The 25,968-nt window shown below is 42.4% G+C and overlaps 2 protein-coding genes across 7 annotated transcripts in view; both read left to right on the forward strand.

The window, feature by feature from the left end:
- LOC310768260 (protein C19orf12 homolog) overlaps positions 1–25,968 on the forward strand; it is a 230,703-nt gene that overhangs the window by 168,961 nt on the left and 35,774 nt on the right. The gene's annotated exons all lie outside the window — the stretch shown is intronic.
- LOC310768252 (uncharacterized protein F13E9.13, mitochondrial-like) lies at positions 30–25,844 on the forward strand. 6 transcript variants are annotated; one of them, XM_083626130.1, is made up of 8 exons: positions 1,303–1,428; positions 1,776–2,136; positions 2,336–2,411; positions 3,516–3,598; positions 10,050–10,230; positions 18,438–18,588; positions 19,085–19,212; positions 24,204–25,844. In XM_083626130.1, the coding sequence occupies exons 3-8, from the start codon at positions 2,336–2,338 to the stop codon at positions 24,392–24,394; spliced, it is 810 nt and encodes a 269-aa protein (XP_083482256.1). In that variant the 5' UTR covers positions 1,303–1,428; positions 1,776–2,136; the 3' UTR covers positions 24,395–25,844. The 6 variants fall into 6 exon arrangements, with proteins under 6 accessions (XP_083482255.1, XP_083482252.1, XP_083482254.1 ...); XM_083626129.1 differs by lacking the exons at positions 1,303–1,428; positions 1,776–2,136 and adding an exon at positions 30–89; XM_083626126.1 differs by lacking the exons at positions 1,303–1,428; positions 1,776–2,136 and adding an exon at positions 188–287.

Here is a 25,968-nt window from a genome sequence, read left to right on the forward strand (position 1 = left end):
CCATTCCCCTCCGCCCTGGAGCCAGGCTAAGGCCAGGCTCGGGCAGGTGGAGGCGCCTCCGCGGGGGGGGGCAGAGGGGGGCCCTCCAGGTGAGCGCGAGGCCCCGGCCCAGGTTGGCTTGGGGGGGTCCTAGGGGCGGGGCTTGCGGGTGGGCGGGGCTGGGGCGGGGCTTCTGCGAGGAGAGACGGTGTTGCTGCTGCAGCTGCTGCTGAGCGGGAAGGAGAAAGGGCGGTCGCTTCCTTCCTCTGCTGGGGCGGGAAGAGGGCGAGGAAGCGCTTCTCTATACGGTCGGCTACTCCCCCCCCCTTCCCCCCCCTTCTCCCCTCCAACTTCCCAGGGTCTCGGTGCCTCTGAGCATATACAGAGTGCGGCTGATTCATTGAGTGGGAAGTGGAGATATTGAGAGGAAAGACCAACAAGATTTTTGATGGGGGTGGGGCGCAAAAAGTTGAGTTTTGGGGGGGAGATGGCGCAATAAGTTGTTGAGCTTTCTTTGGGAGATGGTGCAATGAGTTGTTTTTAATATGTAAAAAAAAAATACATACATACAAACCTGGGGGCCGGGCTTTTGCAAGTTTAAGTGTTTCTGTTGCTTTCTAATACTTTTTTGAGTATGGGAAATGCTGGGAGGAGTCGCCTCAGGGAAAACGCACCTGAGCATGTGCAGAGTGCCTTTTGCTGGTAGCAGTGATTACAGCACAACATGTCTGAGTTCAGTGAATAAGGTTTCTCTAGAGCAGAGGTTTTCAACCTTTTTGAGCCCATGGTTCCCTTGAGCAACTGCATACTTTCTGCCTCACCCCTGTGGGGCTCAGGAGCCCAGTTATGTCTCCCCTTGCCTGCAGAGCTGGCAGCCCCTCACCATCCCTTGTGGATTGTTCCCTCAGCCTCCTCTCCTCTCCCCTCTCACTGGGAGTCCTCTGGGCAGCCACTGCTGATTTCACCGGTCTCTGAGCTGCCTGCCCCAAAGAGAGGTGCCTCCTCACACTGCCCCACAGGGGCCAGGGACTTGTCTGTCCATTCCGGACAGCAAGGGCTGGTGGCCTAGTTGGCTGGGCTCCCTCACCCGCTTGCTTGTTTGCTTACTTCAAGGCCGCCTCAGCTACTGGCAACCAGCAACACCTGACCAGCCCCAAAGGCAACATTCACTGCAGAGCTTGTGGCCAGGGCTGCTGTAACAAACAGCTGTGCAAGCCTTTGGGAGGCCGAAATGGCAGAGGGCATCAGAGGAAGGAGGCACAGAGGTCAGTGTTGCCCACAGCACCCCTGACCATCATTCATGGCACCCCGGGGATGCCACTGGACACTGGTTGAAAACCACTGTTCTAGAGGACACAAGATAGCCTTGGCGTAAGTTTGTATTTTCTGTTTAGATCATTTGTACTCCGCTCTGCTGCTAAAAAGGCTCCCAGAGTGGCTTAGGTAAAGGTAAAGGGACCCCTGACCATTAGGTCCAGTCGTAGCCGACTCTGGGGTTGCGGCGCTCATCTCGCTTTATTGGCCGAGGGAGCCGGTGTACAGCTTCCGGGTCATGTGGCCAGCATGACTAAGCCGCTTCTGGCGAACCAGAGCAGCGCACGGAAACGCTGTTTACCTTCCCGCCAGAGCGGTACCTATTTATCTACTTGCACTTTGATGTGCTTTCCAACTGCTAGGTTGGCAGGAGCAGGGATCAAGCAACGGGAGCTTACCCCATCGCGGGGATTCGAACCGCCGACCTTCTGTTCGGCAAGTCCTAGACTCTGTGGTTTAACCCACAGCGCCACCCGCATCAGTCAATTAAAAGAAAGCAGTTCCTGCCAACACTAACAGTTTACAAAAGCAGGACACACATGAGAAAAGGGACAGGGAGGGAAGTGGAGGGTGGGGAGTCAAACTTCACAACAGATTCTTAAAATTGTTGTTCTTGTAATGACCAGCTTGCATTGTTCAGGAGTAGGAAGTGTCTGATGGAACTGGGCCTCCAGCAAAGCTGATGAAATGAGCCCTGCTTCCCATCTCCCCGACTGGCGGAGGACATTATAAAGAAATTATCCATCATTACAACTTACTTTTTCTGTTAAGTAGTTTTAAATATGTGTAAATTGACTGATGCTGATGCTAGAAAATGGGACTGCCCAAGTGATGTAAAACCTGGTAAGATATTCTATAGATAAAATTCCTATTCTGTATAAAATGAGGGCCCACAGAGTTAAGAAGGTTGTGAATATCTTGAAATAAAGTAAAGAAACAAAAGCAGACTGTTCTCATTTGCAAGATGTTGCTTTTGGGGCCTGTTACTTGATTAAAGAAACCAATTAGTCATATGCTTATGAGGATCTTTCCATCTCTCTAGATGATTAAGTTTTTGCAGCTTTTCGGGCGATTACGATCAGTCATCATTGGGATGGTCCATGTGAAAGCACTGCCAGGTGAATGCCTCATTTTTTAATTGTTATTTGAAGCAACAGGATAGGAGAGAATATTAACAGGTGCTAGGGGGAAATTTATTATGGCAAAGATGTTCTGTACTTCAAAAAAAGCCAGGCACTGCCAGGTACCTTGGAATATGTAAAAGGGATGTATGGCTAACTGATGCTTAGTTAGTTCAGTTATCCAAATGAAATGTGTTTATGGATTTCATACTTCCTAAAGTGTTGCTGTCAGAAAATCATATATATTAATGTGATTTTATTAATGAATAGTTGTTTTGACTTTATTCTTTTTAACCTGCATTTTACTGGGTTAGCCCAAGGCTATGTAGGACTTGTTCCCAAGACAGTATCTTGTTAAATTATCCAGATACTAATATAAAGGAATATACAAAACTAAGATACTTTGCCTGACTTTTAAGTTTAGTGAACCTTTCTATAGCTTCATTACAAGAACAGGGTTTGGACCTTCCCTTCGTAGGCATGATGGCAGTGAGATCAGAGGTATTTGTTTCCATTTTTAATTAAACACAGTTTAGTAACCCTAAACTGTGGTACATCTTAACTGTGGTCTGTTGAAATAAGCCAGCTTCCTAAAGCAAGGTCTGAAGTTGGCTTTTTTCAATAAACCAAAGGTAAGATCAACCGCAATTCTTCTGAGTTTGGATGTAAAATGAGCTGCAGTTAATAAAAAAAATGGAAGCTAAAACTTATTAACTTTTCAGAAGAGGAAGGCAGCATCACTGTGGCCTGTTCCTGTAACCGTATTTTATCATTGTATCTGAATAAATCCTATACATGTATTATTATTATTATTAATTTTTAATATTACCTATTACAGTCCATATGAAGTCCTGCCATTTATATAAGTGCCTTATTGTTCACTTTTTCAGTTATGGTACTTAAATGGTATTAATTTGTAAGAAAGCATTACAAGGGGATTCTGGAATATGTGAAATTTGTTCTTGTCACTGGCTGATCATATGACAAGGGTAGTTAATTTGTCACTCACCACAGTATAGAATAGCCATAACCTTGACGGCATTAAAAGCTAGAGTGTGTGTGTGTATTTGTGTAAGTGTGGTGACAACTTTATATTTGCAGGAACCCCAAGGAATACCTTGCCATTGCCTCAGATCATTGAAGAAGTCTGTCAGGAAGCTGAGATTTACAAGGCTGCAGGAGTTGTAAGAGCTATCTCTTCCTTTCTCTTTTGTTTATTGAAACTTCCTAGTTAATGTTTTACATGGTTGAATGTTGTGCAAAATTCTGGATCAAAATAAAAAGTGGTGATGGTGCATTTGAAATTCAAACAAAAATTAACGTTTTGTAAATAGTCTGAAATAGCAATCCATCAACCTAACTGGAGTGCACATTTTAAAATATATATTTAGGTTCCAATTTCATTCTTTTGATGCTTATTTATTTATTTTGAGTACTTATAATGCACTCTTCAATATTTCCCAGACTGGGGAACGATGACACTGGACAATAATAAAAATATACAGAAAAAATGTAGCATTGTACAAAAATTACACAACACTCTGTTTTCAAGTTGGTTACAGTCTGCCAATCCCTTTTTCTCATGGTATCAAGGAGTTTAAGATGAAGCAGGTACAAAAGGAGGGCCCATATTTCAGTGGCAGAGCTCTGCTTTTGCATATGTAATGCTCCAGGTTCATCTAGTTAAAGAATCTTGAGCAATGGGAGGAAAATTCCTCTGTCTGGGACCTTGGAAATCTACTTTTGGTCAAGAGTCAACAAAGTGAGCTCCATGGACCAATGGTCAGGCACTCTCTACAGCACTGCATGTGTTTATTAAATACATATCATATATGTTCAAGCCGTCGTCTTTTTATCATTCTGGTGCTCACTTCCTGGCTGTTGTAGTTAAGGTTTTTGAAGAGCAGCGTAGCCTAACTTATTAAAAGGCAATACAGCAAATGCAGCTTGCACTTGTCTGTACTGTTGCCCACCCACAACGTCACTGTGATACATCTGTCGACAGAAAGCAGTCTTTTGCTGTGTGTATTTAGAAGGCAAGACCTGAAAGGCCACTTTGAGCCAGAGGCAACAACAGTCAGGTACCAATGAATTTCCATTGGTCCTCAGGTGTTGCAGTAATTTCCATAGGTCAGCAGATTTTTAACGGGGTGCATGTCCTTTGAAAAGGTCAGGGTATGCTTTACACATTCCATTGCACCCTGTATTCCTGTGCTGCTTCACACTTCTCCATCAACCTGCCTGCAGTGAATATATAAATTCCTGGCATGGTGGTGATGTGATGCCCTGGTAACCAGCCTTCAAGCAGAACTTAAATGAACCATAGTTTTGGGTCTGGTGTTATTTCTCGACTGATTTCTTTTTTTTAATTAGAAAAGATTGGGGTTTGTGTTTTTTTACAGTAAGCATTCTGTATGGCTTCATAAAGTCACACCTCTTTACAGCCAGAGTCAAGCGAGGGGTCTAAATTTAGTCCGTCAAAAGACAAAAGGACCGAAGGCCAAAAAAATGGAAGAAAGTTCAATGGGTGTATTGATGGGTGTATTGATAAGAGTTGATGAAGATATGTAACAGGAAAGATTTTTGGGACAGGTGGGTGACAGAAATGGTGTATAAGGAAGGATGGGGGAAATGCAGGATAAGTCAAAGATGGGAATGCAGTAGATTTACATGTGGCCTTGAAGTACAGGTGGAGAAAGGGTTATATGCATAGATAATACAGTAGTGGCTTACCTCGAGCACTGTGCACAGTGCTGGTGGCAAAACCTCAGAAACACTATTGTTAGAGCAGGAACAGATTCCAAAGAGGCTGACCCAGTTGATCATGATACTGAACAACTTCCCTATTTGGGGGCCTTTTTAGTTTAGTAAAAGAGGTGAGTAAGTGTGGGACATGAGAGAGGTGTATAAAATTATGCATGATACGGGGGAAGGAATCCTAGAGAAGTTTTTCTCCCTTCCTCTTGATACTACAGGCTGAGGTCATCCAGTGAAGCTGAATGTTGGAAGTCTCAGAACAGGCAAAGGGAGTTACTTCTTCACATAGTGCATAGTTTAAAAATGGATTCTCCCTGCCCCGATCCAAGATGTTTTAATGGCCAACAACTTGGATGACCTAATTTTTCTCAATAGCCTGGGTGCAACAATTTCTTGCACCTTGAGATATGAATCCAATTAGGTCTGCAAACATCTGCCTTCCGTAAGGTTATTATTATAAGTTGTAGATTTGGGGAGCAGCAACACCACAGTCTCCTCTCCTTGCTCCCTTGTTTTGTTTAACAGCCTTTCTGATGAAAAGTTCTGGAGAATTCAAAAGCTGGCTTGCCATTACAATTTTTGACTTACTGTGCATTTTGGATTTCACCAAACCATTATAGACTGTAGCATTTTAACGCTCATGCATTACCACTGATTTGAGGCGATCTATGCTAATGTGATTGTTCTATCCATTGCTGCCTTTCTTGTAGCTATAACTCTTCCCTAGCCCCTTAAAAAATTTTTTTGCTGAAACAGTGGAGTAGAATAGAGAGGATTACAAGTACATCTTCCTGTCTCAAAGTGGTATGCAGACATGACTGATGAAAGCAGATCCGCAGGGTTTTTTTCTATATAGAAGGTGGCTTGTTTGATGCATTAGTGCTTTTTTAAAAGAACATAATAAATATGGAAGATTTATAATGTTGGAGCATATTAATGAAAACAAGTGAATGCTCAGACATGATGCCATCTGTGCTGAAAAATTGTAGCTGCGATATGCTTGTTTTGCCAAACACAATCAAAATTGCCATGACAAGATTATATGCAGTGACAGATTCCAAGGAGTTTAGAACCCTCTCAATTTTGCCATGTTCGGCTTTCATTTTTACAGAGGACGGGAAATATACCAACATTATTGCTTTTACTAGATCACTGAACTTCTTGCCTCATGCGTGGCCTTTTGTAAAACGTCAGTGTCACTGGAGAGGCTGCACCCTCTAGATTTTGATGATGCCCTTTCTCCTACGTATCTTCTATTGTCTTCTAAATTTTTCAAACAAAAATTATGAATGGTACAGAGAGAAGTAAATCTTCCCCCACCCCATACTAGAATTCTGGCTACTGAACATGCTCAGTACTTATCTGGCTGTTTTCAGGGAAGTGTGATTCTCTTAGGGCCAGGTTCTATTAAGTAGTTGCACTAATGGAAGCCAGAACAAGTCCTGCTAGTGCAGTATCACCTCCCTCCTGCCATGCTCCCCAACTGATTCTGGAGGTCTGGAAAACCAGCAGAACAACACACAAGGGGAGGAGGGGAGAGATATTTCCATGTGGCAAACTGAAATGTGGAAAGATCAGAAGAGTGTGGTGTTGACTTCCTCCCTATTTTTTTTTAAAAAAACTTTTGCAAACCTTTGCACACTTATTCAGGGTTATGATCATTCCATCTCTATTTATGTGGGGAAATGAAAATAGTTTTCCTGGACATTAGAGTACAAGTCCTTGCTCAGCCATGAAGCTCAGGATGGGTGACCTTGGGCCCATCATAGCCTCTCAGTCTAACCTAATTCACAGGAGCTGCATATACGCTACACATTTAAGGTGCATGACTATCCACAAAGAATCCTGAGATCCGCAGGACCCCCTTAGAGCTACAATTCCTGCATTGCAGGGGGTTGGACTGGATGACCCTCGTGGTCCCTTCTAACTCTACAATTCTATGATTCCAAGCACCCTTCAATAAATCCTATTTGGGGAGCTCCCAGATGTGATAGTTTGCTGATGTGGTTTCTTGCCACACTGTGTGTGAGGTGTGTGTGTGTGCTTGTGCAGGCATTCAACTTGAAAGCTTTGCCATTTTTACTAAGAGTGGATCAGCTTAAAAGTTTTTATTGTTTTTGCTGGGCTTTGCACTAATACAGTATAAACAAAGCACATTGATGAAATCAATAGCAGAATATAGTCACTTGAGGGAAGTAAAAATGAAATTATGTACACCAAGTAAAAATATGAACCATCTTCAGATTCCACAAGAAAGGGCTTCAAGAATTCTTTTTTTTAACTTGTATATGTGCTGCCGAAGTGAGCAAGTCATTGATTTGTGCTGTGAAATGTGTTTATACCTGCAAATTGCCTGTTTTCTTTCTGCTTCTTTAGTAAATTCCATGATATAATAGAGAGGTGTTGTGTCATAACATAAGACATCCATGCTAATTTAGTAAAAACACAAAAAATAGTAGAAAGTGAGGGGGGGTAGGTACATACTTTTTATGTCCATAAAAATATAAAGATATATGAGTAGGCAGCTATGTAAATTCCGGAAAATGTAGTATTTGTTCTTTAAATTAACATATCCTGCAATTGGAATTAATCACCAATTTGATAGCAGAATTGAGTTGTGAGTGGTGGTATGTGCTAAAATATTGAAAACAAAAAAATATCTGAGAAAAGAAAAATATGTAGGCTTGATTGCTGTGGGTGGGTTTTGTTTTCATTTTTTATTAGTGCCCGACCCACCTGCAAGTGAAGAAAATACTAGAGCAATAAAATGTAAAACCATATTGATTTTTCTAATGGGTCTAGAGCTAGTATACACAACTGGCCCTACTCAAACGAATCATGTTCAAGTCTTTTGTTATTTATTTATTATTTTAATACAAGATTTTTTTTATTTTTACCTAAGTGCCGTCAGAAGACCTTAAAGTAATTTAAAAATAATAATGGTCTGCTGTCTAGAATTTGAGCTGTACTCAATGGGTGGAGCTATGTGCTCCAAAACACAGAGGATGTAGTGCTTCGTTTACAGAATGCAGGAAAAGGCAAAACTTCTCCATTTAGCAATTTTGAATCCAAAATTTGAGTAACGTTGGTTCCTTGTGTTAGTTACCACTTTGTCGAGGTGGAGCAGCAGTGGGCAGTTCAGTGGACAGTGTTGAACATGGATTTGGAATGAAACATGTGCTCAGCCACGGATTGCTTGAATGGGAAAGAAGGGATGGTACCCAAAATGAAAGAGGAGAGGCAAAACTGCAGCACAGTGCTTCATAATTTAAATATGGTCCGAGTGGGCAGCTACAGCTTGCCCCTATAAAAAGACTAGGAACCCCTTCTGCAGCATGTTCTTGACACAATCAGAGTGAGTTTGTGGTAGGTTTCTTCTGCGTTATTGGTTGTTCTGTGATGCTTCCACAATGCTACCAAGTTTTTGCTGTTTGGAGGGGCGACAGCACAACAAAAGTGGAACAATGTTCCCACTCCACTGTTAAGTTGTGGGTGAACATATCAGATGACACAGTGATTCTTCAAACAGCTCTTGTTTATTCACAGGCCAGAACAGAACTGAACTGAAGGGTTCAGCCAGTCTGCTTATATAGAGCTCCACTAGAACGCAACAGTAACCATTTTGTGTAACTATCCAATCACTGAACGTCACTTTCGATCCCTTATTTACATATGTGGACCTGAACTATCTACAGTATCCCCCTGAGGGCCCAGGGTGAGAACTTGAGTACATAACATCCACCCCACCCCGTATGATTTGAATTTTGAATTTGTGGTATGAAAAGTTACGGGAGTTGATCAGGAAGTTACAGGATAGGTACTGGTTGGAAGTGAAGCAGTAAGACTGCCTCGAAGCTTCCACATGCACAAATAGTACTGATAGACCACCCTGATAACATCATGAACTTGGGGTGGATTGTATGGTATTTCCACCCCATTAATCCTCACAAGAGGCCTGTGAGTTTGGTTTGGTTGAGGAAATAGTGACTTGCTTCTTTTCTGAATCTCTCAGTAGAAAAACAGGTCAAAAAACAGAACCACCAGCTCTTCTCAACAAGCATCCCCTCTACTGTCTTCATTTAATTCCTTTCGGTTATCAGATCCCTCGATTATTGCAGTTGAGCCAAGGCCCCCTGTTCTCTTGGGGAAAGCTTGACTTGGTGAAAATGAAAGTTACAATTTAATGGCTTTTGCACTTCAGATTCATTTGAAAGGGATATACTGTAATTGAGCACAAAGTTAATTTTTTATGATTGTTTTACAAAAATCATGTTGTTGGGTCAGCATTTAGCAAGCGGGGGCTTGTACAAGCGGAGTCATTCTCACTTAAAATTATCTTCTGCAGAGGTATTTGAAGGTGTGCATGTTTTTTTACACCTTAGTTTGTTTGCTGCTATTATCTGCAGGGGACCCTAAAACTCTTTAATGAGCTTGGCTACATATCCTGGGAATTTTTATTGGCATTGTTAAAGTAGTATTCCTTCTTACTCCTGCATGAATTACTGGGGGGCGGGGCATAGGAGGGGTCCCAGCTACCTTACCTCTTGTGATGGCTCCCTTAGCTAATTTTTTTTAGAAGGATATGACAAAGATGGGATTTGGCTCAAGCAAAGTATATGGATTGCAGATTTAATAAAAGCTCACAAGTCTTTTCTCCTGTAACTTAAGCACTTTTCTGGCAGTGAAAACTGAGAAGTCTTCGAATACTGTATAAGGCTCCAGATTCTGTGCTAGGAAGGCAGATTCTGCACTGTTGTGCATGGCTGCAATGCAAATTCCTTGAGCGTTATCTGCCAGTCTGTCCACTGTGTGCAGAGCCCTCTGTTTATTTCTGAGCAGCTCTTATGATTTTTAATAGCTCTATATTAATTCCAACAGGATGGCTTGATTGTAGAAAATATGCATGATCGGCCGTACACAGTTGGTGTGCGTGCAGAAATCACTGCAGCCATGGCAGTCATTTGTGCCACTGTGAAACAGACGTGCCCCCGTCTCCCAGTGGGTGTTCAGATCCTAAGTGCTGCAAACCAAGATGCTATAGCAGTCGCTCTTGCTGCTGGTAAGTGAACTGACTTGGGATTGCTTTTTGTTTTGGCATTCTGAGACCTAAACAAAGGCCGCTTACCAGATTTTATGTACGGTATATTATCATTTCTAATTGCATTTATATCCCACCTTTTTTTCCAACGAACTGAAGGTGGTATATGTCTTTTCTCCTCTCTCCTCATTTAATCCCCAGCAACAGTGAGGTAGGCCAGGCTGAGACACATTGGCTAGCCCAGGGTCACTCAGCTGAGTGGGGATTTGAATCCTGGTCTCCCAGGTCCTAGCCCAACACCCTGACCACTACACCACACGGGCTCTCATGTGCTTGCTCCAGCTCACCACACTTCTCTGCAAAGCCACCGTGGCTGTTTTATTCCCACAGCAGCGTGGTATTTCCACAGTCAGGAGGTGGGGGGAGTTGACATTAGTATACCTGCGGAGCGAAGGAAAAGGTGGACCTCAAGCTGATGGCAAAGGGTACTAGTAGTAGCGCTTCATTTTATACAGAATGCCTAAAACGGCATTCCTAACCCATTTACCTGGAACTATGCCCCATTGAATTCAGTAGTACTTCTGAGTCTTCCTCTGCATAAAAGGATTTCATGTGCCTTCCTATAGCGCATCCAAGTATTCTTACCCTTTGCCCACAAGGAAGACCAGTGGTTGAACACACTGGATATTCTTCATAAAAGAAATCACTTGATGTGTACCTCTTTTTAGTGGTTTACCTTCTCCCATTCCCAACTGGCATAAGCTTACCTACCAACTTTTTCAAATCCAAGAGAGTGAGGTTTAGGCTGTACACCCCTCAAGTATGTGTGTCCTATTCACAAGCCCTAACCAGGCATAATGTTCTCATTTCCCCAAACCTCCTTCCTTCTCACACATGAATTGCTCTCTCTCTCTCACACACACACTTTTTCAGAGCTAACAAAGGTATGGCATTATGCATGCACCAGTGCTGATGCTAAGCTTGGTTAGCTTTGGCCAGGGTGTGCAAATTGGCTTCTACCCTCTTTGTAAACTGCAGCTAACCATGGTTAGGCGACAGTAGGAAACTGTGTTGTTCGGGTGGATATTTTCTGTGCTGTAGAGTAAAGCACATTATAAGTTCTTGTTCCCCATAACCGTATTAACACCTGCTTTATGTCTCTTCGTGATAAATATCCACTGATGGCTTCCTTCCATTTAGTTCTATAAAATGGTATAAGGGATTAATTTAAATCATTATCATTGCTCATCAAATTCCAGTTACACCTCAGGATATCACGGTAATCTGCTGTAATGAACTATTATACCTCTGTTGAATTAATGAAATTCACTTAAGAATAAATTAAATTAACCTGAATTTAAGGAGAATAACTGTAGGCCAATGGCTAGTGCCCATCCTAGGTTTTGGATTCAAATTTTAGCTCATCTATGCAACCATTAGGTGTTCTTATAGCTCACCTTTGGTCACCTTCCTCTGAAATGGGAACAGTAGCGGCCTCCTCCAGTATTAGAAACTGAGAGATGAAAGCTAGGAGCTAAATGGCACCTTAAACCTAGGTTGTGGGTGCAACAATGGAATGTCTAGGCATGCTTTTTTATAACAAGAATACAAACCTGAAAATGAATGAACTTCAGCTAAAATATTATGTTCATTTTCCACATGGTCTAGTCCTTCTCCTGCCCATCCCCCTAATATTCTTAAGAGGGTCTCTTATCCGGTCTTCAGAGAGTAGCTGGAATAGGCAGAAAAAGGTCCTCCTTTCCTTCCACTCCGCAGTTTTGATCTGAAATCTTAGGTGCAGAACTGCGCCCAGAGCTCAGGAACTGCTCGCGCTAATGAAATTCTCTGTCGCACAACACGCCTAGAACAATGGGAGTTTCGAACACCGGCCACCTCCATTCACTGGACTGTTGAGGAGATGATGGAAACCTGCACAGTTAGCAAATGTTGTGCTTAAGCGTCGTGTACAGTAAGAATCATTGTGGGCATACTGTAACTTGGTTTATGAGTAAGTTTCAGACAAAAGCAGAGAAATTATATTTAAGCAAAAAGTCAATTTTGTTTATGGCACGAGCATTAATAATACAAATTGCTCTAATGCAGCCTTGTTTTTGCCTGCTGGAATGCTCATATAAAAGTTTTAGCATTTCATTTATGATATGTCTGATTCAAGAATGATAGGTGATTAATGCTAAAAACATACATTACTTTTACACAATCCCTTTAATGTATCTTGATGCAAACTGTGACAGATGAATAGTCTATTATATCTAACATCTGTTTCCTAGATTGGCACTACTTTTACATATTGCATTTTATTTTCAAAAAAATGATAATGCCATTTTTTTCTACTTCACTGTTGCAGATGAATGCTTTAGTTTACTTAAACTACTAGGATCTTCAGTCAATATGCAGAATTGATTAGACAGCAGATATGTCTTCATATTCAGGTGCACTCAATAATTTTAACTATTTCTTCTCCTCTCTCTTTCACATTCTTCCTGTGATTTTAGAAAAGGCTACTTAGAACAATTTTGCCCCTTTTCTGCTTAGGCATAACACTCTAATCTTCATTTATATTGAATTAAATTGGCCGCTGAATTATCTTTTCAACTTCATTTAGAACAGTTTCCTAGAACTTAGAATTATATACAGATTTCTAGCAATTCACATCACCCTTGGATCCTGACTCTATGCATGTTTAGCTAGAAGTAAATACAACTGAACCCAAGGGACTTACCTCTGAGTAAGCGTGGATAGGCTCTGGCAGCTGTTAGGCATGCATAAGCTGACAAACATAATTATCAGTTCTCTTCACACAGCTTACCACAAACTCAATTTAGCACAGTCACTAAGGCCCAGTGCAAATGCTGTTCCCTGAAAGCCATGGTTTGCTAATCAGGGGCCAGCTTGGGGGCCATACACTTCGATTCTGGCAAAAAGACTTATCCCCTTTCCTTATTTTCATTATATCTGCATTGATGTTAGCCATGGATAATACTTTAAAAGGCACCCTTCTTAACCAGGGTTTGTAAGCGACTAAGGCTTACAAGTCAGCTGGTTCGTGTTGACTGGCTAGCATCGGTTGTGGATGTAACACGAAACCATGGTTAAAGATGACAAGGAAGAAAGAGTGGAATTTGCGTTGAAGTTGAGAGGAGTGTGCATTCTGAAGGCTGGCTTCTCCGCAGGAGCCCAACGCTATATTTGCAAGCAGACCTAGGCAGGGGCTGAGGCTGTGACAAATATACAGAAATCAGTCAGTAACGCTGGTTTGGATGGTTTACCCAAATAGTGGGATAATGCACATCTGTGAGTTACAACCTTTCCTGCCATCCCACAGGAGACGTACCCACTGTGGTGTCACCTGTGGTGGCATGTCCCCTGTGGGTTGGCAGGAAGAGCCACAGCTCAGTGCTTTGCATGTAGAAGGTCCTGGCACCTCCAAACAGGGCTTGGAAAGGAAAAGTCCTGGAGAGCCACTGCCATTCAGTTTTGACAATTCTAACGAGCCAGTGGTCAGACCCAGTGTAAGCGGCTTCATATGTTTCTCCTTCTGCCTTTAGACTGAAATGCAGTGAATAAACACTTTGTTTATTCTAAATCACTGAGCCTCTTGGGTTTGCCAACCCGAAGGCGGTTCAAATCCTCACGACGGGGTGAGCTCCCGTTGCTCTGTCCCAGCTCCTGCAAACCTAGCACTTTGAAAGCATGCCAATGCAAGTAGATAAATAGGTACCACTGTGACGGGAAGGTAAACAGTGTTTCCGCACTCTCTGGTTTCCGTCACGGTGTCCAGTTGTGCCAAAAGCGGTTTAGTCATGCTGGCCACATGACCTGGAAAGCTGTCTGTGGACAAACGCCAGCTCCCTCGGCCTGAAAGCGAGATGAGCACTGCAACCCCATAGTCACCTTTGACTGGACTTAACCATCCAGGGATCCTTTACCTTTAACTGTATAATGTACAAACACACATTCACTATAAAGTACATACTTCCCAATGTTTTAATAATGCAACAAAGATTTCCAGAAATAACAGTTCTGGCCTAGTCTCAAAACTTTTCTGAACCCTAAGACCCAGTTTCAATGAGGACTTGAAATATGCTGCTTTCTTCTAAGCGTTTGCCACTAATGTTAAATTTTCTCCCCTCTTTTGCACTCCTTCTGTCTTAGATTCTTGTTTTTTTCTGCAGTGGAGAAGGGGATCCTTGCATGGGTTGCCCCTCCCACTTGCTCCACTTAGGCAGGACTATGCAAATTAGGTTGCTCTTACCTCACAGAGTGGGAGGAGTTCCTTTCAACTGGTGCTGGTCATGTGGTGGGTTGTCCTCCATGCCTTACATCAGTTTGTCTGTTTGTCGGAGAAAATCACTGGGGAGTGGGAGGTGTCTGAGCTTAATACTTGAGAGTTCCCAGACTTCTTTTCTTGGCTAAAAAAATTAAACTCAATCAATCAGTCAGTTTATTGTTCTAGCCAAAGGCCACGACAACTTCATAGCAATAATAATATTAATAAAATAACACAGAACATACATCCATGAAATAAACCATCATCCATGGTGTAAGAAGATGATGATACCGGAGGCACCAAGCTTAAATCTAGCTTAACTTCAAATTAAATCTCCAAATCTCCAAAACAGCTTGTAGTGATCTTAACTAACTCATTTTTCCTGATCTTCTTTGCGGCCCCCCAAAGAAAATGGTAGTGGTGCCTTTGGTTTAACCTAACTGGGGATATGGTGGGGGGGCATGGAGATGGACTGACTCCCACCCATTGAGGATCAAGGCCTTATACTGTCTGAATGTCTAATCAGGTTTATTTTTTAGTTCTTTAGTACTTTCATTCATAGCTCTGAAAACAATTCCCCCCAAATACAGAATTTATGAAAAATACACTTTTATATACCCAACTCATGAGACACTTACTCTTACTTCTCAGGGTGGCATCTCAAATGGTACTTCAGTCATCTTTGCCCAAGGCTTTTATATTTTTTAAGACGACAGTTTTTTTGTAAGTAGATCTTTACTGAACTGCAATTTAATTTTTGTTCCTATATGCAAAACTGCCAGTTTAAAGGCTGTTTTAAGTGGAGAGCAAAGCCCATCTTCATTACTGAAGGTTCAATGTAAAACCAGTAGTGTAGTTTGGTGCTTTTGTTTGGTGCGAAACAGACTCCCAGTGCCTTTCCATAGTTGCATCTAGTCTTCATGAGCTTTTATTTTTTTTATTTTTAAAATTATTCATATGCAGCCCTCTTAAAAGGTCAGAGCTATGTAAAAACCCCATGAACATTTAAAAGCAATAGAGTGTTTCTAGATTACACACACATTCTGTTTCTCAACTATCGGATTCTTCTAGGCTGTTGATGGTGACCCTAGACATACAAATACATTGTACCCCTGCTCCTAAAAAAATAAAATAAAATCTGTGCAAAAGCTGATCTGAAAGCTGATGCAAGAAAAATAAGGGTGTAAGGATGCTGCAAAGAAATAAGAATTAACACAAAATTAACATCTAAGAGCCAGCATCCACTTTGAGGGATCAATGTTTATTTTATTCATTTATACAGTTACTTAAAGGCTGCGTTTTGGGACTTAGACCACTCAAGGCAGTTTTCATAGTGTAGAAACACAACACACACACAAACAAAACAAAACAAAACAACAGCAGCATTAGCAATCGTTTTTTAAAAAGCCAATTAAATAAAACAATACTGTACAAAAATCCTTCAATCATGAAGCTATCTGTCATATAGCTCTCCAAGAACAAAAGCCCCAAATATATGGTTTTTTAGTTTTAATGGACTCAGGTTTGCAGTGGTTGGGCCAAATGCACCCCTAGGGGGAGCGAGTTCCACAGTTTGGGGGCTGGCACAGAAAAGGCCCTGACTTACTTATCCTCACCTACTGACTCTACAAAGTTAACTTTACATCTCTGCTAAAGAGTTCAGCATTATTGTCTGGGTTTTTTTTTATTTGAGGCATTGCTTTACGGCAGAACATCTTTCTTTTTTCTAACATCAAAAAGCAATTTATGTCATTGTCTTGGCAAAAGCTGCATGCCATCTTGATTATTCCTTCTTTCTGAGGGGGAATGGCAAGAGTTCTCCCATGTCTGAAACGGCTCACCAAGCTTTGTTCACAACTGCTTCATTATTAACAGGTGTACCATGTGTTCTTCAGTAGTGCCTAATTTCCTGTGTGTAGATCCTGACTTAATTAACTACATCTGTTTGAGGCTCCACAGAATGATGCATATTATTGGGTCTCTGGAACATTTATGGCAGCGATAAAGATACAGGCACTGCCTACACTGCAGCTATCGTTTTCCCATCCTCTTGATAACATTTGGGAACACTCAGTCCACAAGTCTGGGTTAAATTGACCCCACCTGAGACCTCATTGTATTTTTTAGTATCTGATGTAATAATTAGCATTCATTACATGAAAGTTAAACCCTGGTCCTTTGCTTTCTGTGCCCTCCTAGCTTCCCTGCTACAATTCTGCACACCTGACTGGAGCGTGGTGCTAATAATACCCCAAAAAATCACGGATTTGATCCCAGTAAGCCAGGATTTCTATTTCTTTAGTGGTATTGTAAGAGTTCTGTCTATATATTGCAGTGGAGTGCAGAAATATATATGGGCTGAAAGAATTAAGGAAGCCTAAGGCAAGCAAGCAGTTCGAAAGCATGTCACCGTGCAAGTAGATAAATAGGTACTGCTCCGGCGGGAAGGTAAACGGCATTTCCGTGCGCTGCTCTGGTTTGCCAGAAGCGGCTTAGTCATGCTGGCCACATGACCCGGAAGCTGTACACCAGCTCCCTCGGCCAATAAAGTGAGATGAGCGCCGCAACCCCAGAGTCAGCCACGACTGGACCTCATGGTCAGGGGTCCCTTTACATTTAACGCAAGCAAAGGCATTTTCATTTACAAGCTTACCTGTGGCCATCACAGAGTCATGAGGTTAATGACAACAACAAAACGTCTAGCACTGAAGAAGAAGCAGGAAGGAAGTAGCAAGTTTTTACTCAAGAAGGAAACCAGTAAGGGAACAACAAGTTGCCTTCATCGACCACTTCTGGTTCTTGTAACTTATTGCAAGCATTATTGCTTTACTTTGGACAGGTAAAGCAGTGTGTGTGTGTGTGTGTGTGTGTGTGTGTGTGTGTGTGTGTATAGAAAGTCCCAGATTTTATGTTCAGTTAAAGATCTGGTAACAAGACTGTTAAAAGTCATTTGTCTGAAACCTTGGAGGGGCACTGCCAATCGGATTGGATGATACTGGGCAAAGGAACCAATAGTTTCGATTCTTGTATAAAATAGTTCCTTGGATTTCAGGGCAAAATCCATGACTTTAAGAGAGAACCTGGCATCATAGTGACTGATGGTGGAATTGTCTTTTCTAGAGGCAGAAGCAGAACAGCAGAACTAGCACCCATATTATCCTGTTAGAGGAGTGCATCGGCTAAATAGTTTTATTAATTCAATCGCATCTAGTTCTGAGAGGCAGAATTGACTAGGTGGCCTCGTAAGGCAAGAGCAGGAAACCCTTTCCAGCCCAAGGGCCACATTTCCTTCTAGATCACCTTTCAGGGACCACATACCAGTGTCGCATATTTGGTAGGGCCAAAGGCAAAAGTTGGTAGAGCAAGAGATTTAAATTTTTCCCTTTACACCCCTCTCTGCCCTCCATTCAGGCAAGAAAGGGGGCATGATCAGAACTCGGTGACACATTCCTGCCACACAAAGAAGGACTACTGAGGGGTGTGGACTGGAGAGAGTTCTGAGAGCCAAAAAAGGGGTCCTGGAAGGCTGCATTTTAGCCCTAGACCTGATGTTGAGCACCCTGCTCTTAAGGGAACTGGGGTCCATCCCAGAAGACCCAAAGTGCACAGCCCCTTGATGAAGAGACCTTTGATTAAGGTTCTTGCTTTTTCCAAGGTACTGTACTTGACGACTTACGAATCAATGAATTGTAATGGGGGATCAAATCAGGGCATCAATGTTCCAAGACACAGCGACTTGCAAACAGTCACCTAGCAAACATCACAGCCAAGCGGTGATTTAATTTTGGATCTCCTGTGTACACACTCTGTGTGCTAATGGACCACTGACCTTTCGTAATGTATCCCATTTCGTGCTGGGATACATCTGGTAAGTGACCGTGATTTACAGTTCCTGCCTGGCCCTCAATCAGCTTTATCACAGTATTCTTGTCATTTGCAGGTCTTGACTTCATTCGAGCGGAAGGCTTTGTTTTTTCTCACGTGGCAGATGAAGGGATTCTGAATGCCTGTGCTGGCAACTTGCTCAGATACCGGAAGCAAATTGGAGCAGAACACATTCAGGTTTTTGCTGACGTTAAAAAGAAACACAGGTAATTAGGGTGCACGCCAAAATGTGTTAGAAACCTATACTTGCCAAACATGTGCTGTCAGGGCTTTTGCTTGCATTGAATTTGTATGGTTACCACTCACAAGTGACAGAAGCCCTAAGTTTTACAACAGAGTCTTCCACCAATAGACCAATGGCTCTGTTACTTCAGCTACAAATATTCTCACTCCCAACTTAGCCTTTTAAAGTAGTGAGAATTTGGGGGATTTTACCACTTGGAGAAATGCGCAGTGCTCAGGTTGTGCTTTCAGGCTTCCACGATGCTGGACTAGATGGGCCACTATTATGATTAACAATAGTAATTGCATTTGTTACTTGTTGAATAATTGTATTTGTGAGTGATTTGCTCACTTCCTTGATTTATTACATTATGATGGTGCTGGAAAGCTGGCCCTCCACTTCATGGTGGTGGTGGGGGGAGCTTCAATAACTTGGTATGGCTGCCAAAAGTAAACAGGTTGGGTTTCTGTTGTTGGCAGTTCTCACGCTCTGACAGCTGATGTCAGTGTAGCAGAGACGGCTAAGGCTGCTGAATTCTTTCTGGCTGACGGGGTCATATTGACTGGAGCTGCCACTGGATTGGAGGCAGATCCCAAAGAACTGGAAGGTGGTATGATTATGATGATTATATTTCTTGTATTTACTTATGTCCTGCCTTTCCCCCAAACTCAAGGCAGCTTACAGATAAAATAGAGCGCACAAAATGCAAAAAGCCGAAAAAGCACAAGAAAGAGCATCATTAAAAAGTAATTAAGCTACAATGGAATGAAAACATTGTAAAAACAAATTATTAAAATATAGATAGTGAAAAGAATGAAAACATCACAGTGCTATTAAAAGCCCTTTCCTGGAAGAAGAGGAAGAAAAGTTAGTTTCGAAAGGCCTGTTGGAATAAAAGAATCTTTAGCTGCCAGTGGAAGAACGAGATGAAGGGAGCCCAGTCTAGCTTCTCTGGAATGGGAGTCCCAAAATTTGGGATCAGCCGCCAAGAAGCCTGCAAAAGCACATGAAGTATACAGATTCACTATTGCTAGAGAGATAGTGTTCTCCTTGCTAGTTTATGAATTCGGATGAACCCTGGAAAACCAAACATGACTCAAAATTCTGTTGAGATATTGCTTGCTTACATACATTGTATTGTTATTTTTTTTAATCAGTGCGTGCAGATTTGTTTGTTTCAAACATGACACGTGTCCATTGTTTTAGCTCTTACACAGTATAATGCAATTGGACATCATTTTCTCCAGTGTAAAGGGTGTATGTTACCAGTAGCATCCTTTCTCTAGCCAGTTGTGGCAAATGTTTCAGTTCCCGTCAGGTATAAGTAGCTGTCGTATTAAGCAGCTAGCCAGGAAAGTGGATATGTACATACATATTTCTCATTTCTCTTAATTAAAAAAAAGAAAAGACGGAAAGTCTTGCTTTTTGATAGCTGTTGCTCATGAATGATGACATTCTTCATAACCTTTCTTAAAAGGTTATTTCTAATGAAGGTAAATTAAAAACATAATTCTTAACATGGCAAGAAATAGGAGATTGCACTTGGGTCTGACATTCCAGCAGGAAGAACAACATCTGACAGAGTGGAGTATAAATAATAGTGACTGGACACCAGTGGGAGTTTGATTTTGCTAGCTGGTTCCAAATGCTTGATGTATGTCCTAGGAGAAAGTAGCTGGAGCAATTAAGTGCCTGATAGGTTTGGGGGCAAAGATGCTATCCCTGATGTCCTTACTTCAAATAGGCAAAATAGTCTGTTTTGATCTCTGATTAGTTCATTGATTCACGAGTCAGCAATGACAACCTCTTGAAATAAGGAAGAGTCCTATATATCATTCTTTGTCAAAGCTCTCCGGTCTTCTGAAATGGGCACTTGTTCCTTTAAGAAGGCTGTCTAGCCAACTCTGCCACCAAGGGCAAGATCCAGCCAAACTAATCCAGCCATTTATCCAATCTGCTCTTCAAGACTCCCACTGATTTAAAAACAACAACATCAGAAGAGCCTTCTGGACCAGGCTAATGGCCCATCTGGTCCAGCATCCTGTTCTCACAGTGGCCAACCAGATGCCCTATTGAGAAGCCTGCAAGCTGCGCATGAGGATGATAGCGTTGTGCTCACCAGTGGTTGAGTCCCAGCAGCTGGTGTTCAGAGTCATACTGCCACCACTTTAGGCAATATGTTCTAGTGCTCCAGTGCTCTGCCGCATTCTTCCTTCTATATAGCTCAAATCTTTAAGTAACTCTTATGCCACTTTAACCACCACAGAGAATCCTGGGGACTGAAGCTTTGTGTGGTCAGCACCCTTTACAACAGGCACCCCAAACTCGGCCCTTCAGATGTTTTGGGACTACAACTCCCATCATCCCTAGCTAACAGGACCAGTGGTCAGGGATGATGGGAGTTGTAGTCCCAAAACATCTGGAGGGCTGAGTTTGGGGATGCCTGCTTTACAAGCTACAGTCACCAGGATCCTTTGGTGGAAGCCATGACTGTTAAAAGTGGTGCAAAATAGCCTGATGTCTCCAAAACCAAAGTTTTTTTGGACTCGCAATAGCTACAGAAATGTAGTCTTGGCCAACTTACTGTCTACTTTCTTAACCTAGTTGCCTTTTACCATCTAAAGTGTTAGAAATGCTGTGAAATGCTACAGGGTGGCATTCAAGGAATGTCATCTGTAATATGTCTAACAGGCACGATTTCTTCAAATCGGGGATTATTATTATTGTTGTTGTTATTTCCTTGGCGTAGAGTTCAGGTGTTTCAAGCACAGAATATAATCAATGCCGACAGTTTTTTTACTTCTCTTTTGAAGGGGGATAATGGAAGGGATGACCCAGGTGGCGCAATGGATCAATGTGTCTGGCTGTTAGCCAGAAGGCTGGTATTTTGAGCCCGCCCAAGAACAGCTGTGGACAGGATTCATGTGTTGCAGGGGGTTGGACTAGATGACCCTTCGGGTACCTTCCAACTCTACATTCTGTGATTCCAAGAAAACAATACATCAGAGGTTTCTGCGACACACCTACACGGGGTGTGGATTCTTTGCTGTAATTGCTCCTGAGTGTTTACTCAGTGGCACGTGTGGCCTCACAGGTAGCTAGCATAGCTCATTCTAGTGCAGCAATTCTGAATGGTGAAAACGAAGCAAACAAGCTTTGTGTTTGTGTGTGTGTGTGTGAGAGAGAGAGAAAGAGAGAGAGACAGACAGACAGATAGAGGGAGAGAGTGCTTGTCTATCTTCTAATGGAGATCTATGACAGCAAATTGAGCCTGTCTCTGCCACTGGAACCCTGCTGCTGCTTAAGTGTAGACACAATTGGATTCCTTTCATCATATTACAAAATAAACCCATTGACAGCTTAAGCCAATTTGTGTTTTGATCTGATCACTTGTCTCTTTGAAAGCTGAACTGAAAAGGGAGGAGAGTGAGATTATATCACATTTGCTTCCAGCATTACTATGCTTCTCTTTTTTTGATGTTGGTCATAGGAAGTGGGAGTTGTATGCCTTGTTGCTGTGTTTGCTGGCTCTTTCGAATTAATGGAGCAATTAAAAAAAAAAAAAAGACAGTGTGCTACACGGCAGTTTAATGACAGCATTTCGTATGGTGGAGTGGTTACTGAATACATCTTGATATAAAGAGGAATGTTAACACTTAACAAGTCAGCCCAGGAATAGAGAAAGGCAGAAGTAGTGGAGCAGACCAGCAAGAGCAGGCATAGGCAAACTCAGCCCTCCAGATGTTTTGGGACTACAACTCCCATCATCCCTAGCTAACAGGACCAGTGGTCAGGGATGGTGGGAATTGTAGTCCCAAAATGTCTGGAAGGCCAAGTTTGCTACGCCTGAGCAAGAGGCAGAGTGCAGAGGGACTCAGCTCTGCTAAAGTCTGCTCATAGGAGTGAGGAGTAATCTTCAGCCCATGGGCTTAATTAGGTCTGCCAGGCCTTGTAGGTTGGTCTCCCTGGCTGTTTTGAGTGAACTACAGCCATCTTTCACATGCTTGACATCATGTAACGTTGGGTGCTGGCAAGTTCACCCTGAGGCTGCACAGAAAGACTCGTATGTATGCTCCCAATTTAATGTTTTTGTTTTTATTTGGCACACTTTTCTGCCGTCCTGCACGGCAACAGAAAAAGGTGCCTTAAAAAAACAACCACCTGGCTGCAAAGGAATAAATTGGAGCACACTTTAGAGTGTAGTCCAGATTCTTTCTCTGCAGCCATAGTTTGAATTCAATCAGAGAATGCCGAGGAAGAAGCTTGAGCTTTGCATCCCTTGACATGGCAGGTGGACAGCCTTGCCATCCAGTCAATGGAGCCTATGGAGGGTTGGCCACTTCTGGGTCTGGCCCTTGGACTGGATCCCTTTCTCCAGCACTGGGCTACTTGAGACCAACTTCAGCAAAGTTTTTGCTGTTGATGAAGCAAGGTCAAAAGCCCTAGCGCCTCCTGGTATTTATGCCTAGAGAAACCAAATGTTGTTTGCTATCAGAGCAGCTGAAGTGAGGACACTGTGAGTCATGGGTGATGGATAGGTGTTGTTCATTCAAAAGCTCCCCCTAGTGCTTTATTCCTTGTGTTCTGAGTTCATAATAGAGAAGGACTTTCCTTAGAATGCTCTTCTATGTCCTGGTTTGAATGTACACATTCCGCTTAATAGACTGTGCCTGCCACAAATGCTGTCCTTGTGCTTCCCAATAATAATAATAATAATAATAATAAATTTTATTTATACCCCGCCCTCCCCAGCCGAAGCTGGGCTCAGGGCGGCTAACAACAGTCAAAATAATCCAACATTCTAAAAACCTTTCATTATAAAAATTAATTAAAATCAAATTGATGGCAACCATTAAGCAAAATTCTGTGCAGATTGCAGAGGAGGGGGTCAGGCTGCGCCCTGACCAAAGGCCTGGTGGAACAGCTCTGTCTTACAGGCCCTGCGGAAAGATGTCAGGTCCCGCAGGGCCCTAGTGTCTTGTGACAGAGCGTTCCACCAGATTGGAGCTGCGGCCGAGAAAGCCCTGGCTCTAGTTGAGGCCAGCCTAACCTCTCTGTGGCCCGGGACCTTCAAGATGTTTTTATTTGCAGACCGTAAGTACTTCTGTGGGACATACCAGGACATTCCCATTCCCCAGTTTGGATGTTACAGGAAACCATGGCCATATGAAGATTTTCTGGGTTAATCACAACATAGTGGTCAAGAAACCCAACAAGTCAGAATCTTAAACCACAGAGTGAAGTTGGTTTAAGATTCTGTTTGGTTTTTGTTTTTGTTTGTCCCAGGAACCACAGTTTAGTGGTTTGGAAATCATAGGCAATTGTGATTGATTGTTCCAAAGGTCCAAGGAAGGATGGAATGGCAGCAGGATGTAGCATGTGGGCAAAAGCCTCATGCATTTCTTAAGAAGATGTATGATAAATACATTTGAACTGCACCTTTGTCTCTTAAACCTTAGAAGTATGTGAAGCTGTGAATTGAAATACATACTTTAAATAAGTATGTAATACCCGGCCTCCACCGTATGTGGCCATTGCCACAGCTTGCCTTCATTTATAGGGATTTTTAAATCAGTTTCCCTACTTAATTTTCTCCAGAAGTTGGATGTGCTGTGAAGATACCAGTGTTGGTTGGATCTGGAGTGACTCAGGAAAACTTGAAGAACTACTTGGGTGCAAATGCCTTGATCGTTGGTTCATATTTCAAGAAAGAAAGCTATTGGGCAAATAACATTGACCCGGATTGCGTGAAGCGGTTTATGGATTACACTGCTGAACTGAGAGTGTGACATTGTTGGATCCTACGGTAATCATACACAGTCCTTATGCCACTGTGTATCCTTTAGTCCCAGCACCTTATCTTGTAACTTGAAGCCTTTGGTTTGGGTCCTGCTCCATCTTCCATGTGACAGAATGTTGCAGAATTTTTTGAAGCACCGGTTACCTTGTTCTAAGGGGATCCTGTGTTGGACTCCAAATCCCATCATTCCTGACCATTGACTGTGCTGGCTTAGGGCTGGTGGGAGAGTCTTAACAATATCTTGAGGGCCACAAGTTAGCCACCTTTGCTGTAAGACCAGGAAGAAGTTCTAAGTCTGAAGTCTCTCCCCATCTTCCACTCACCCCTGCTGCCCCAAAGCAGTCCAAATGTTTCCTTTGTCATGCTACATTTCCCCCCTAACGAAATCAACACTAGCTTCAAAGGTACACTTTTAGATTTCCCTGCCATTAGAACCCAAGACATCAGCTAATAAAACAGCATAATGTTTTTCAAGTGTTATAAACACAATTCTAGGAAGCCATTTAGAAACTGCATTAAGAGACACCGATAATGACTGTTTAGAAGTGGTGATAGTTGTGAGGTGGGTTTTGTGTGTGTGTGTTTCTTTTTACAAATACTGACTTGCTAGAAGTCACATTCATTCATTACTGGGAAGGTGAAGCTATAATGTGTTACTTCAGTGATGCACGTTAACAAGGGGGGGGGGAATAAGATTACTCGATTCGCTCCTTTATACTCATCTAATTCAAAGCGTAATCATTGCTGGTGCTGTTGGAGCTGTCTCCAGACAAAACTGCTCGTGTGGAAGCCCAGCATCTTAACCATTCCTGGTTATTTGCAGTAATTACTGCCAACTGTGCCAGGGTCCCAGCGTTGTGCCCATACTGCAGCTGCAACATACGAAGTGCAGCTAAATTGTTCATCGCTTGATGACTCTCTGATGAATGTGCAGCACTGAGGTGGGCTTTATCACCGATAGCACCAGCCTTGTAGAATGACCTCCCTGTTGAAACGCGAAGAGGCCCCATCATTATTGGCATTCTGCCGGCTCTTGAAGAACACACCTGTTTAGGCAGGTATTCCCCTGAACTTGAGATCTAATTATGCGTTTTTTAACTGTTCTAATTATTAGAAATTTTAACTGGCTTGTTTTCTTGCCTTATTAAATCATGGAAGCTTTTGTTGCCTTGATTGAATTGGTTTATTGTGAATTTTAATTGCTTACGGATTTTATAATTGAGTTTATACTTGTAAACTGCTTGGATGGCATATAGGCAGTATATACTTTAATAAATAAATAAATAAGATGCTAAATAATCATTTGTGAACTGTCTTTGGTGAAAAGTGTGCTTGAGATGTTGTCTCATATATATTTTTCCCTGTATAGTTGCTGTTTCACATTCACAGCTCAACACGAGTTATGGCAGGCCTTGTGTAATAAATGCATGCATGACTAAGCTCAGTCTTTCAGAGTGTTTTCAAGATGGACCATTCTACAATCTGGTATGTTCCTTGAGGCTCAGTGATAAGTGACAGTGGTCACTTATCCCGGCACAGGATCAACCTGACACAGCTTTACTT

This window comes from Podarcis filfolensis, assembly GCF_964270895.1.
Source record: "Podarcis filfolensis genome assembly, chromosome: 8".
Taxonomy (NCBI): Eukaryota; Metazoa; Chordata; class Lepidosauria; order Squamata; family Lacertidae; genus Podarcis; species Podarcis filfolensis.